The 13,499-nt window shown below is 43.5% G+C and overlaps 2 protein-coding genes and 2 non-coding genes across 5 annotated transcripts; all 4 read left to right on the top strand.

Moving 5' to 3' along the window:
• Positions 1-3,117: 3,117 nt before the first annotated feature.
• Positions 3,118-6,389, top strand: prim1 (DNA primase subunit 1). Its single transcript, XM_058051610.1, has 13 exons — positions 3,118-3,385; positions 3,561-3,718; positions 3,789-3,895; positions 3,974-4,047; positions 4,705-4,841; positions 4,938-4,996; positions 5,076-5,187; positions 5,281-5,370; positions 5,455-5,587; positions 5,668-5,737; positions 5,814-5,926; positions 6,053-6,151; positions 6,243-6,389. The coding sequence occupies exons 1-13, from the start codon at positions 3,274-3,276 to the stop codon at positions 6,260-6,262; spliced, it is 1,284 nt and encodes a 427-aa protein (XP_057907593.1). The 5' UTR covers positions 3,118-3,273; the 3' UTR covers positions 6,263-6,389.
• Positions 6,390-6,772: 383 nt separating this feature from the next.
• Positions 6,773-12,762, top strand: naca (nascent polypeptide associated complex subunit alpha). 2 transcript variants are annotated; one of them, XM_058051611.1, is made up of 8 exons: positions 6,773-6,863; positions 7,366-7,440; positions 11,373-11,458; positions 11,636-11,713; positions 11,803-11,949; positions 12,037-12,165; positions 12,253-12,375; positions 12,599-12,762. In XM_058051611.1, exons 2-8 carry the CDS (start codon positions 7,371-7,373, stop codon positions 12,611-12,613), a joined length of 648 nt encoding a protein of 215 aa, XP_057907594.1. In that variant the 5' UTR covers positions 6,773-6,863; positions 7,366-7,370; the 3' UTR covers positions 12,614-12,762. The 2 variants fall into 2 exon arrangements, with proteins under 2 accessions (XP_057907594.1, XP_057907595.1); XM_058051612.1 differs by lacking the exon at positions 6,773-6,863 and adding an exon at positions 6,908-6,965.
• On the top strand, positions 11,493-11,564 carry LOC131104973 (small nucleolar RNA SNORD59). The gene has a single exon (XR_009119862.1). It is a non-coding gene; the product is annotated as a small nucleolar RNA SNORD59 (small nucleolar RNA).
• LOC131104972 (small nucleolar RNA SNORD59) lies at positions 12,457-12,531 on the top strand. Its single transcript, XR_009119861.1, has one exon. It is a non-coding gene; the product is annotated as a small nucleolar RNA SNORD59 (small nucleolar RNA).
• Positions 12,763-13,499: the final 737 nt, after the last annotated feature.

Below are 13,499 nucleotides of genomic sequence, written 5' to 3'. Positions count from 1 at the left end.
GCTTAAGGGCGGCACGGTGCTCGAGTGGTTAGCGCGCAGACCTCACAGCTAGGAGACCAGGGTTCAATTCCACCCTCGGACATCTCTGACAATCCAAAAACATGCTAGGTTAATTGGCATATGAATGTGAGTGTGAATGGTTGTTTGTCTATATGTGCCCTGTGATTGGCTGGCGACCAGTCCAGGGTGTACCCCGCCTCTCGCCCGAAGACAGCTGGGATAGGCTCCAGCATCCCCGCCACCCTCATGAGGATAAGCGGTAGAAAATGAAAAAATATATGGGTGTTCATGTCTTGCACGGCGCTCGAGTGGTTAGCACGCAGGCCTCACAGCTAGGAGACCCAAGTTCAATTCCAGCCTTCAGCCATCTCTATGTGGAGTTTGCATGTACTCCGGTTTCCTCCCACATTCCAAAAACATGCTAGGTTAATTGGCAACTCCAAATTGTCCATAGGTATGAATGTGAGTGTGAATGGTTGTTTGAATGGTTGTTTCCCCAGCGCGACCCTTGTGAGGAAAAGCGGTAGAAAATGAATGAATGAATGAACTTTAGATTAACGCCGCTTATCCTCGGAATAGTCATGGGTATGCTGGAGCCTATCCCAGCTGTCTTCGGGCGAGAGGCGGGGTACACCCTGGACTGGTCGCCAGCCAATCACAGGGCACATATAGACAAACAACCATTCACACTCACATTCATACCTATGGACAATAACCTAACATGCTAACATCCTAATGTGGGAGCACCCGAAGAAAACCTACACACGGAGAATCGAATCCAGGTCTTCCTGATTTCTTGACCGTGTGGCCTACTATATGCTAACCACTCGCACACTATGCAACCAGTTCAAAGGTCAAGGCATCAGCCAGAATGGACAATTCAGTCCCGATTTATGCAGCTCAATCTGTTAGACGTGTAGGTATGCCTCTGAAGGTTCACAATTAACATATGAGCGACCCGATGCCTGCATATGCTTAGAACGAGGAGCATGTGGCGACTGAAGGCGTACAATGCTGCCTTGCCAGCCCTAAATAGACGACAGATGGCCCCATCAATCTGAAGGATAACAGAGAATACTAAAATATCAACCATTTTGAGGGGAAGTGGAGCATGATGACATGTGCACAATATAAATTGTATAGAAATTGCTCAACTGTCACTGACGCTCCTGGCTTTTAGACGCCGCTAATGTATAGTGGGGGATCTTTGATTGGGTGACATCCATCTCGTACTTCCTGGCGCCGTGAGAAATGAGGCAAACGATGCTTTGTTCTCTTGCCATATGAAAGTAACGTGCATATTTTACTGTTAGAAAATTATTTTACATCTGATTCACTTTATGTCTGGTTCACTGTCGTTGCTGACCAACTGTTTGGTTATCCAAAGTACTATATTGCCTAAAATATGGCTTCAGTATTCTGACCTATTGTGGTCAACTTGCTGATGACAGTGTATACCTGACATTTATACCTACTGTATACCCATAATCATGTAGAAATTGATGTAACCCAAGGAAAATAAGTCAGCTTCTACCTTAGTAAATATATTAAAACAACCTATACAAAAGATTTAATGTTAACACCAATACTTTATGTTCACTTATGTTCAACAAAATTGTATCTCATTAAATGACAGCATTTTAATTGGGTGGAAATTCTTTCCATAATTTTATTACGTTCGCCCAACAAATTATTTCTTTGAGTGTATGCCAAGAACAGCAAGTATAACACTTGCTTAACATTTCCTTAACTTACTAGCATGTTCGGGAACAAGGAATAATAAACAATTCAGAGATGCGGATAAGGTAGGTCAGACGCTTTTATATGTCAATAGCCCCTCAAGTTATTCCCGCATAATTGGAAAAAAACAGACAAATGGTATCATCTGAAAGTCAATTTCAACAAAGAAAGAATCACATATGCATATTTCAGCCTTTTTAGCCATTTACATTTACATAATTGGAATGGTTGCCGGCTTCTGCATTATGCAAAGAAGGCTATGATTAAAGAATGTTATCATAAACTGAGGCGAAATCATGAAGTATTGATAGTATTTATCAGTTAATTCCTTACCAAACATGTCATAATTTCACAATCTCGGGGGGTTCTGGAAAGGGCTATGGTTCGAGTCCCGTTGTGGAAAACAATACACAGTCATAAACTAGTTGCTGAAGAGCTGCTAGTTTCCTCCTAGATGTAATGTTTAATTGGCCATGGTGCCTTTTTGTGTTTTCTATATTTGTGGCATCATTGCTTTTTGTTGCTTAGACTGCATTAAAAAGATCATTTTACCTGTACTCTACAAAACTGATTATTGATATTTTTAAAGTACATATTATTGTTTTAGTCTTAATTCACATGCTTAGAACAGCATAAAAATGTGTATTTATCATAACTGCTTCGACTGCTCCCCCAACCATTCTCAAGCAATTGACTATTTCATCTTACTACGCATGTGCAGATTGCTTCCGGAAGATGGGATAACAAGAAACTAAAATAAATAAACTAGCAACTTAAGCTGACAAAAAGCTAACAGATTTCAAAAGCAGGAAGAAAAGTGGCGAAAATTAAGTACTCACCTTTTGTAAAAAAAAATGGAACTCAAACTCATTTGGCAGTGCAGTACAAGGATGTGGAGGGCCCAAAACCCCGGAAGCCATTTTAATAACTGTGGCTCTACCGCCCTCTGTAGGTTTATGGAATGCATTACCGTCAACACGTACATCTCTGATTGAAAGCTTAACTGACACAGACAACTTGCGTGTCGGTCACCATTACGGCAATTTATTGGTAGTTTTCATAGTTTTCATTCTGGATCACCATACGTTTAGTTATAATGGTTTAATGCACAATACTTAACCAATGATTTAATCAAAGCCAATATACTTCCTGTTTGTGTCAGTCGACTACATATCCGATCGAGCGTCCTGTCGTCTCGTCGTGAGTGCACTTCCGCTCCGTTTTTATATAACAAATTGAAAACTTTCTATTCGGTATTCAAACGCCGTGTGTGTAGTTGCCATTGAAAACGTATACAGTTACATTTCCTCTTTATATATTTTTATACGCACCGATGTTTCCTGTGTATACTTCTGACTTCCGGTACGTCACTGAGCAACTCTTTTTCTGATTGGCTCCGTGTTTTCCTGAAGTATTTTCCCGCCTTGTGTCGGTCGGAAAACAACACATCGAGTTGTCAGTCGGTGGATGTATCAAACTAACAATTTCAGACATTTTAATCACAAGTTAACGACAGTTTAATATTTCGGCGTTATGCCGTCGACATCGGATTATGACCAGGGCTGTCTGCCGGATTTACTACCGCTTTACTACCGACGACTGTTTCCATTCTCGCAGTACCATCGCTGGCTAAACTATGGAGGAGGTGAGCATTCAGCATTTTATTTGTCATTACTTATTGTCATTATTCTGTTTCGGATCAAGTGCATTGTGATGAACACACACAAGCGTATCTTAATGAGGTGCATTGTTTATAGCTATTTTATTCCAGTACTGTAATAATATTTATTGTTATGTTATTTTTCTATTTGCTACACTAGTGCAGAAAAACTACTTCCAGAACCGAGAGTTCTCCTTCACCCTCAAAGATGACATTTACGTCCGCTACCAGTCTTTTTCCACGCAGAACGACCTGGAGAAGGAAATACAGAAAATGAATCCATACAAAATCGACATTGGAGCAGTCTACAGCCACAGAGTATACCTGCAAAATACCACAATCCACACTGTAATTCAGTCCATTTAACCATATTGATTGTTATTCACAGCCCAGTCAGCACAACACAGTGAAGTCTGGAACGTTCCAGGCTCTGGAAAAGGAGCTGGTGTTTGATATCGACATGACAGACTACGATGATGTCAGAAGCTGTTGCAGGTAATTAGATCATGTGATTAATTGGGGAGTTTATTTCCTGATATTCATTGAGACCGTTTGCTCAATCTTTGATTGCAGCGCTGCAGACATTTGTCACAAGTGCTGGACTCTGATGACCATCGCCATACGAATCCTGGACAGAGCTCTTCGAGGTTTATAAGTCTCATTAATTCCTTTACGAAATAGTGACCTTGATTTAAAGGATATTGCCTATTATCCACAATCCTTAAGTGAGACATGAACATATAATATCTTTCTATTTTCTGTGGATTTCAAAGAACAGATAAAAAGAGACAACTCATTATTACTAGCGCATTGACACTTTTATTTTTTTTTTTGTGCATTGACACTCGGCCATACCGCACCAAGTTGCTACTAGCCGGCTAGCAACTAGTTTCGCCACACCTCAGACAACTGCCAAAAGGTAAGGCGACATATTCGAGATGCCGCCAGTGCTGTTGTGTTTTTATTTTTGAGTCTGTTAAGTTAAAGCAAGGTGTAGGTGTTGGTTTCTATGCTGCTATATGAAATCAATGAACTACTTAAATAAGTATGTATTACATGTCATAAATGCACCTGTTACTATGTAAAATCTTGTTATCTTGTTGGAAGTATTGTCTTTGTAGGTGGCATAGGTGGATCCCATTTCGTGGAATAAAAGACACAGCTTGAGCTAATTTTTTTTCTTCTTTCGAACGCACAAAAACAAGACATATTGTATGTGTTCATGTCTCACAAAAGGATTGTGGATGATGGACAAAATTCCAACAAAAGTGCACGTTTTTTTTAACGTCTGTGTGCTATTCTAGGCGACTTTGGTTTCCAGCACCTCCTGTGGGTGTATTCTGGTAGAAGGGGGGTTCATTGTTGGGTGTGTGATGAATCTGCCAGGAAGCTTTCGGTATCCGCTCGATCCGCGGTGGCAGAATACCTCAGTTTGATTAAGGTAATAGCATTCTAGATCCAACTAGATCAATAAAGGAAGACCGGACATGAGTCCTTGTAGAGTTGCTTGTATTGTGAGACCATTTGTTATTTACAGGGCGGTGAAGAGACTATAAAGAAAGTGGTGCTGACTGATCCAATTCATCCCTTTATAAGGTATGAAAATGAACTTTTGATCTTTGCCTTGCTCTCAACTTTTGTTTCTGGTGTGAATTACAGTTATTACTTTCAACAGAGAGTCTTTGACAGTGGTGGAGCATTACTTTTCCAAGTACGCACTGCAGGAACAGGACATATTGGGACGCAAGGAGTCTGTTGACAAAGTGCTGGGCCTTGTGCCTGAAGATATCCTTTTCACTTTGTGTGTGTGTCGTCTTACCCTTTTCCTATAAATTTCTCCTCAATTGAGAGCATGACTGATCCTTAATTCTGTTCTACATGTTCGAAAAGAGTTGCAGGAAGACTTCAAAAATGAGAGGAAACCAGAAAATCGGTGGCAACTCATCGTAGAACACGCTATTCGGAAACAAGTTGGTGATGCTCTTTGTGTCACAATATGTTGTATTTTTTTCCCCAAAACAAGTTAATGACAAATGTTATATTTCTACCTATAGTCGACTGCCAAGAAGGGTCAGCACTTTGAGAAGGAAATAATGTTGCAGTATTGTTACCCGCGACTCGACGTGAATGTCAGTAAAGGGGTGAACCATTTGCTAAAGAGCCCCTTCAGTGTCCATCCCAAGACAGGTAATGTAAATAGATGCGAGTGAGCAGGCTTCATTATAACACCAAGATGGTGACTATTTCAATCTCTTAACTCTGGTCAGGGCGCATCTCTGTTCCCATGGATATCAAAGACCTGGATAAGTTTGATCCTTTCAATGTGCCCACTATCAGGTGAGAAATAATCATCTTGTGTTGTGAGTGTGTATAGTCATTTTATATTTTAGTTGATGTTTAAATGTCTTTGTAGTCTTATCTGTGAAGAGTTGGATCGAGCCAGGGAAGGTGAGGTGACAGCCGAGGAGGAAAAGGCAGAGGATAAAGAAAATGAGAAAGAAGCTGCAGAGAAACGAAAGAAAAGAGGTGAATTAATTATACACACTATTTTATGGACACTGAAGAAAATCCAGCTTATCCTTTTTGTTGACACAAACAGTCGCCAGTCATTGTGTGAATCAATATTATCAAGTTTGTGTTGTCTTTGCACAGATTACAAAAGAACCAGCCTTGCGAAATATATAAAGCATTTTGATCAGTTTCTGGATGCAGTCTCTCAGTCATGGAAAGGAGAACTTCTCAAAAAGAGTGGTATGTTTTATTTGGAATAATGAGGGACGGTTTGAATCTTTAATTGTTATTATACATGGAATTAATTTAGCTTTTTTTCTTGGCTTTTTAGATCTTCAAAAAGAATTTTGATTCCCGGAAGCTGATGATGCAAACCATGTTCTTTGGGGGCTTTGCAATTCTACAGCTGAACACTCATTCAACTTTGACATATTTCACTTAACTTTGTAATATTAAACTTGGGTTTCTTACCAAAATATTCATTATATGATGTCCGTAAAATGTCAATGTACATTTGTATTTCACATTAGTTTGTAAAATAACATGTCATACACATCTGAAATGTTGTCTTTCTTTTGTGTAATAATAATGCTTATTTATAATAATCATTATTGTTGTTAATTAATACTTTTTTAATTTATTTTGTCAAATTAATTGGGTTATCTGGAGGGACATTCCAAGTGAAAATTCTAATTAAATACATTATTCTAATTTACTTTTTGTCAAAATGCAGCAGAGAAAGAAAGTATTTTGTTGTTCTGAAAGTATTTTATTGATTGAAAAAGTAACCAATTTTGCTGTATTTCGCGTTCGAATTTTACGAAAAAGCTAAATGCTGTTGTTTTTTTAATTAACCCGGAAGCGGAAACTAGTAGTCGAAAGCGGATATCCGCTTGCAACTGAGGTCACAAGTTCTCTCTCACAGCCATCTTGGAAATAGCATCCTAAGCTGGTGAGTATCTCGCTGTCAATCTAATATCATCCAGCCTTTTACGAAACAGTATGATCGAGACCAACAATCATATATGTTCGATTTAACTATTATTTTTATTCGGTAAAGCCATTTTACATCTACTGTCTCCTTTTGTCAACATATGTGGCTTTGTACTACCAGCTCAAAATGGGGGAGCCTGATGTCTCTATAGTTTGGTTGCAGTCTCACAGGGCCGCAGTATTAGTAATTAAAGGCTGGCATTGTTTCACAACATATGTTGTTCGGAACAGTTGAATATATGTCGAAGTTGAAGGCGAAGTCGTTAACAATCGATGTTATCATAACGAAGCAGCCTACTCTAGCTAAAAAAGAGCTCAGCTAGCTACAGCATGGGTTGCCTTATCATACCGACAAGTTTTGACGGGGAACCACATTAACGCTTGTGCTGTTGTCAAAGCTAATCACGAATTACACATCACTGCTGTGTCTTGAGGGTAATAACTCTTTGCTCTTTTGTTAGCAACCATGCCTGGCGAAGCAACAGAAACTGTCCCTGTCACAGAGCAGGAGATGCAGCAGCCACAAGTGGAGACTGGTTCGTATTTACTTTATTGCATGCAGTGCTGTATCAAATGGTTGAATTGGTGATATTGGAAGTGCATGTAACAGGTGATTTTGACAGTCAGCAGCCAGGTGGTGGACATTTGTTGCTTGCTGTCAAAATTTCCCCTTGCTTCCAGAGTAATCCAGGATCCCCTTGTTTTATTCACTGTGAAGTGTGTGGTGGTTTGCTCTGACAACTATATATATTTTAGAAAGCATGTTTTGTGTGTGCACTAATGGCCTTTTTTTTTTTTTTTTTAAATCACATATTTGGATAACTGAGCTCCTGACCCTGTCCTATAGGATGAGTCCAGCTACCGTACGGAGGAAACTAATTTCAGCCACTTTTATTCGCAATCTCATCCTTTCGGTCACAGCCCAAAGCTCATGACCATAGGTGAGGGTGGGAACATGGATCAACCGGTAAATTGAGAGCTTTGCCTTCCGGCTCAGCTCTCTTTTACTGCAGACACTGCGCTGATCCGTTTATCGGCCTTACGCTCTCGCCTTCCCTCGCTCGTGAGCAAGACTCCGAGATAACTGAACTTCTCCACCTAGGGCAGGACCTCATTCCCGAACCAGAGGGAGCACTCCACCCTTTTCCGACTGAGCACAATGGCCTCTGATTTGAGGTGGTCAGTCCCATCCTGGAAGCAATACACTAAATTTACTTTAAAATACTACCTCCGATCTGGTTGTTTTGTTATACTTAATTTCTGCTAGCAAGCATTGACAATGCTTTGTAGGTAAACAACAAATCAACTAAATTCGTTGCCAGTACTTGTATTATTGATCAATTTGTTGTTGCCGACCTAAACTCAACATTTTACTAAATTAAGCACAACAGACTACCTGGTTTGTCAACTAAAAATCCCTTGCCTTGTTGCCCTGTTTGCTCCATCAACTCAATAATAAATTTGTCTGGGACTTCTGAGATTGTTATGCCCCTAATGACTAAATTAGTTTTGTGTGTGGAATTAGTATTTGAATATTTTGCATCAAACGCCGGTGTTACAAAAGTGCCCTATTTATTTTTTTTAACCTCAAAAGTGTATTTGCATCTTGGTTTGACAAGTTAACCAGCATGGGCAACAATTTGTTTCAAAAGAAATTAAATAATCCTGTTCTTGTTCAGCTACACCTCCTGCCCCACCTTCCTCCCAACAACCCCAGACAGCAACTGTTCCTCCAAAGTCCAAAGGCAAAGATGCCAAAAGTGGTCAGGGTTCTTCAGCCCCAAAGGCTGTCCCTGGCAGAAGAAAACGCTCTTCTATGTCCGCCTCGTCCTCTTCTCCCGCCTCACCCAAATCCACTCCCTCCTCAACTCCACTGTCACCGCTGCCATCTCCCTTAGCTTCTTCACCTTCAACTATTCAGGATGCTCGTTCCGCCCCAAAGATTGTAAAGGCTGGCAAACAGGAAAAAGCCAAAAAAGGGGGGTCATTTGTCCCTCAGGATGTCAAGGTCAATGAAATGAGCAAATCGGTGGGCAGCAAGCAAATGGTTGATACCAAACCTGCCCAAGTTGAGGCAAAAAAAACACCAGCTGTTGCAAAACCTGCTGCATGTGCAGCAGCTGTTTGTGTTCCTGCTGATGATGATCTCCCACCACTTATCCCAACTGGAAAGCAAAGTGAAATGCCTAATCAGAGCAATGCTGTAGATGTATCTAAAAAAGAACACACATCTAAGCATGTGCCTCTAGAGGTAAAGACTGAGCCAAAGAATCTGCATGCTGAGATTTCCAAAGAAAAATCTCAAAGTGAACAAAGTAAAGCCCCAACTGTAGCCCAAGAGACCGTAAAAGCATTGCAAACTAAAGCCCCTGACATGGTATCAAAGGCAAAACCTGCCACAGTTGAAGCAAACGCTTATCTTGAAGCTGTTAAGCCAGCACCTAAGAACAAACCACTCATGGAGACGACCCTACCAGCCACTCAAGACAAAGTTGTTAAGCCAGCTTCTCAGGATAAACCTCCAGTTGAGGCAGCCAAGCCATCGCAACAGAATAAACCTGCTCCAGTGAAGGCTGCCAAGCCCGCGCCCGCGGAGGCTGCCAAGCCCGCTCCACCAGGCGTGCCCGCGGAGGCTGCCAAGCCCGCTCCACCGGGCAAGCCCGCGCCCGCGGAGGCTGCCAAGCCCGCCACTCAAGGCAAGCCCGCCACTCAAGGCAAGCCCGCGCCCGCGGAGGCTGCCAAGCCAGCCACTCAAGGCAAGCCAGCCACTCAAGGCAAGCCCGCGCCCGCGGAGGCTGCCAAGCCAGCCACTCAAGGCAAGCCCGCGCCCGCGGAGGCTGCCAAACCCGCTCCACCGGGCAAGCCCGCGCCCGCGGAGGCTGCCAAACCCGCTCCACCGGGCAAGCCCGCGCCCGCGGAGGCTGCCAAACCCGCTCCACCGGGCAAGCCCGCGCCCGCGGAGGCTGCCAAACCCGCTCCACCGGGCAAGCCCGCGCCCGCGGAGGCTGCCAAACCCGCTCCACCGGGCAAGCCCGCGCCCGCGGAGGCTGCCAAACCCGCTCCACCGGGCAAGCCCGCGCCCGCGGAGGCTGCCAAGCCCGCCACTCAGGGCAAGCCCGCGCCCGCGGAGGCTGCCAAGCCCGCCACTCAGGGCAAGGCCGCGCCCGCGGAGGCTGCCAAGCCCGCCACTCAGGGCAAGGCCGCGCCCGCGGAGGCTGCCAAGCCCGCCACTCAGGGCAAGGCCGCGCCGGCGGAGGCTGCCAAGCCCGCCACTCAGGGCAAGGCCGCGCCGGCGGAGGCTGCCAAGCCCGCCACTCAGGGCAAGGCCGCGCCCGCGGAGGCTGCCAAGCCCGCCACTCAGGGCAAGGCCGCGCCCGCGGAGGCTGCCAAGCCAGCCACTCAGGGCAAGGCCGCGCCCGCGGAGGCTGCCAAGCCAGCCACTCAGGGCAAGGCCGCGCCCGCGGAGGCTGGCAAGCCCGCTCCACCGGGTAAGGCCGCGCCCGCGGAGGCTGGCAAGCCCGCTCCACCGGGTAAGGCCGCGCCCACGGAGGCTGCCAAACCAAGCCTAGAGGGAAAATCTGGTGTCATTGAGGCTGGCAAGCCAGCCACTCAAGGCAAGCCCACGGAGGCTGCCAAGCCTGCTCCAGCGAGCAAGCCCGTCACTCAAGGCAAGCCCGCGGCCGCGGAGGCTGCCTTGCCCGCTCCACCGGGCAAGCCCGCACCCACGGAGGCTGCCAAGCCCGCCACTCAAGGCAAGCCCACGCCCGCGGAGGCGGGTAAGCCCACTCCACCGGGTAAGCCCGCGCCCGCGGAGGCTGCCAAACCAAGCCTAGAGGGAAAATCTGGTGTCATTGAGGCTGCCAAGCCAGCCACTCAAGGCAAGCCAGAGAAACTTATGCAGAAGGTTGAGTTCAAGCCTGACACAGAAACAAAATCGGTTTCTGTGCAGAGCGCCAAAGCAGTTGTGGACACCAAACCAATTGCTCTATCTTCTGTCCCTGATCCAATTTCCCGAAAACTCACATTTGCTGAGGCCCTTGCAAAACCTTCCCCTGTCCAACCTGATGTTGAGGTAATAAATTCAGAAACTGTCTCATCATTCAAAACTGCCCCCACCACTGATAGAACCCCAACCCTGGTGGAGCCTGTGATCAAGAACAATGCGGGTATTTCTGTCTTTCTTGTCCTGTTGTCGTTAAAACCGGTAGTTTTCCATGTGCCTAGGCATATTGTTAATCACATTTTCTGTAACACGAAACGTTTGTTTGAAGGTCCAATCTTACCGGTTTATTTATTTTGTTTGGTTTTTAATATCTTTGGCCAGCTACACACTACAGCTTAATAAAATAAATATGGTTGAATGAGCAAAATGTTTTGATTAAACCCTCATTTTCCAGGAGATGCATTTTCTACATGCATTCATGGAAGGAGAGTTTTTGTGTTACAACTTTTGTTTGGGTTAATGTAGGCTCTGGCACAGAGTCCGAGAGTGACGACTCAGTACCTGAGCTGGAGGAACAGGATTCGGCACAAACGCAGACACAGCAAGCCCAGGTAGGATTTCTTTGCTGGACCATTTAGTTCTTACTCGTCGATGATGATTTACAGTGACTTTCGTTCTTCTGAGCTCACTGAAGCCACCTTTGCTGTTCTGAGAAGAAGAAAACATTTTTGAACCAAGACTTTTCTCATTCAATATTTAAAGATTTCTTTTTGGATGACTCTTTAAAGGTTGCGGCTGCTGCTGAATTAGACGAGGAGCCTGTCAGTAAAGCTAAACAGAGCCGCAGTGAAAAGAAAGCACGAAAGGTAATCTCAAATGCCATTTCACTTTGGTTCAATGTAACCACACCCATGTGACATGTTTTATTTTTTATTATGTATATATTTTTATCCAGGCAATGTCAAAGCTTGGCCTCAGGCAGGTAACAGGCGTCACCAGAGTCACCATTCGCAAGTCCAAAAACATCCTGTTTGTCATAACCAAACCAGATGTATACAAGAGTCCCGCATCAGACACATATATTGTATTTGGTGAAGCTAAGGTATGGAATAGCAGTTGTAGCCCATTTTCATTTCATTTTGTGTGTTGTGGTTCTAATTTTTGTTTTTATTCATGTTATGCAACATAGATTGAAGATCTCTCTCAGCAAGCACAGCTGGCTGCTGCAGAAAAATTCAAGGTGCAGGGAGAAGCCGTATCAAATATCCAGGAAAACACACAGACGCCAACAGTACAAGAGGAGAGCGAAGAGGAAGAGGTTTAATTTTGCGCTTTATAATTCGACAAATGTGCCAAACCCTGTGTTTGTATTGTTACTAAATGTGTCAATTCTGGCCTCATTCAGGTTGATGAGACTGGCGTTGAAGTCAAGGACATTGAACTTGTTATGTCACAAGCTAACGTGTCTCGGGCGAAGGCTGTCCGTGCCCTGAAAAATAACAACAATGACATTGTCAATGCTATTATGGTAAGTTTTCCAGACTACCTCCTAAAAAAAAAAAAACTTAAATAATTCCAGCATGCCATATCAAATGGCGTGCTCAACCCACTTTCAGTGATGATTTAATACAGTGACTTTCGTTCTTCTGAGTTAACTGAAGCCAACCTTTCTGTTCTGAGAAAGACGATCTTGAAGCTAATGAGGAAGGAAATCATATAACACTGATACTGACCAGTTGTTTTCATTACAGGAATTGACGATGTAAAGGGGACCCCTGGCGAGATGCATTGAAGTGGTTGCTGATTCAATATTGGCTCATTTATAGAATTTATACCCGAGATGAAAATAAAGTTGTGGCTTGACAGTACCAAAATGCTAGTCCTTCTTGGGGAAATAAAGGACGGATCATTCTTGTTTTCATTTCCTTTCTCACGTTTTAAAGCTGTATTCCTAACGCTTATAGTTGGGGTTCTTTTAAGTGGCAAAAATCTAATGATCTAAAACATTCTTTTGGGTAGATATTTTAAAATGGTGCCGTTTTTACCAGCTCAGATTTCACAAAATTCATGAATTTAAACGTTGCTGACAATTGTTACACACAGGACACACCTCGCTTCTGATACATTTCTCCCCCTGCTTTCCAGAAAATTGCCCTAATTTTCAAAGATTTTTATTGATATGCTGGAGATATATCACATACAGGTCAAGATGCAAACTCAATATTTACATGAACTCTAAAAAAATTGCATTCAGTAGGTTTTAATTAATTTTAAAATGTCGCTAAGCACCTCAATTAGATTGTTTCATTTTTTAAGATTGATTAAACAATATATGCCATTATTGATTAATCATTGGAGATGGTGTTGTGCACACCATCTTTGGGATATAACCCATTTATGGAGTAACGAGGAGCCCCTTTTTTTTTTTGCTTCAGCCTCTCGAACATAATGAAGCACCTTGATGAAAGAAAAAACAAATTCCATATTCCAAATTTCACCATATTCCAATTGACAACTGAACCGATGGGGTCAAGATGGAAATGCATGAAGCGGGTTTTTCTATCATCAATTTTCTATGCTGCTTATTCTCACTTTCAAGACAAAAGCAGCCAAAAAATAGAAAGGTTGTGAGTGCACACAAACTCCTTGAAG

This window comes from Doryrhamphus excisus, chromosome 16 (genome assembly GCF_030265055.1).
Source record: "Doryrhamphus excisus isolate RoL2022-K1 chromosome 16, RoL_Dexc_1.0, whole genome shotgun sequence".
Classification (NCBI taxonomy): Eukaryota; Metazoa; Chordata; class Actinopteri; order Syngnathiformes; family Syngnathidae; genus Doryrhamphus; species Doryrhamphus excisus.
This window is presented reverse-complemented; position numbering and strand designations above follow the sequence as displayed.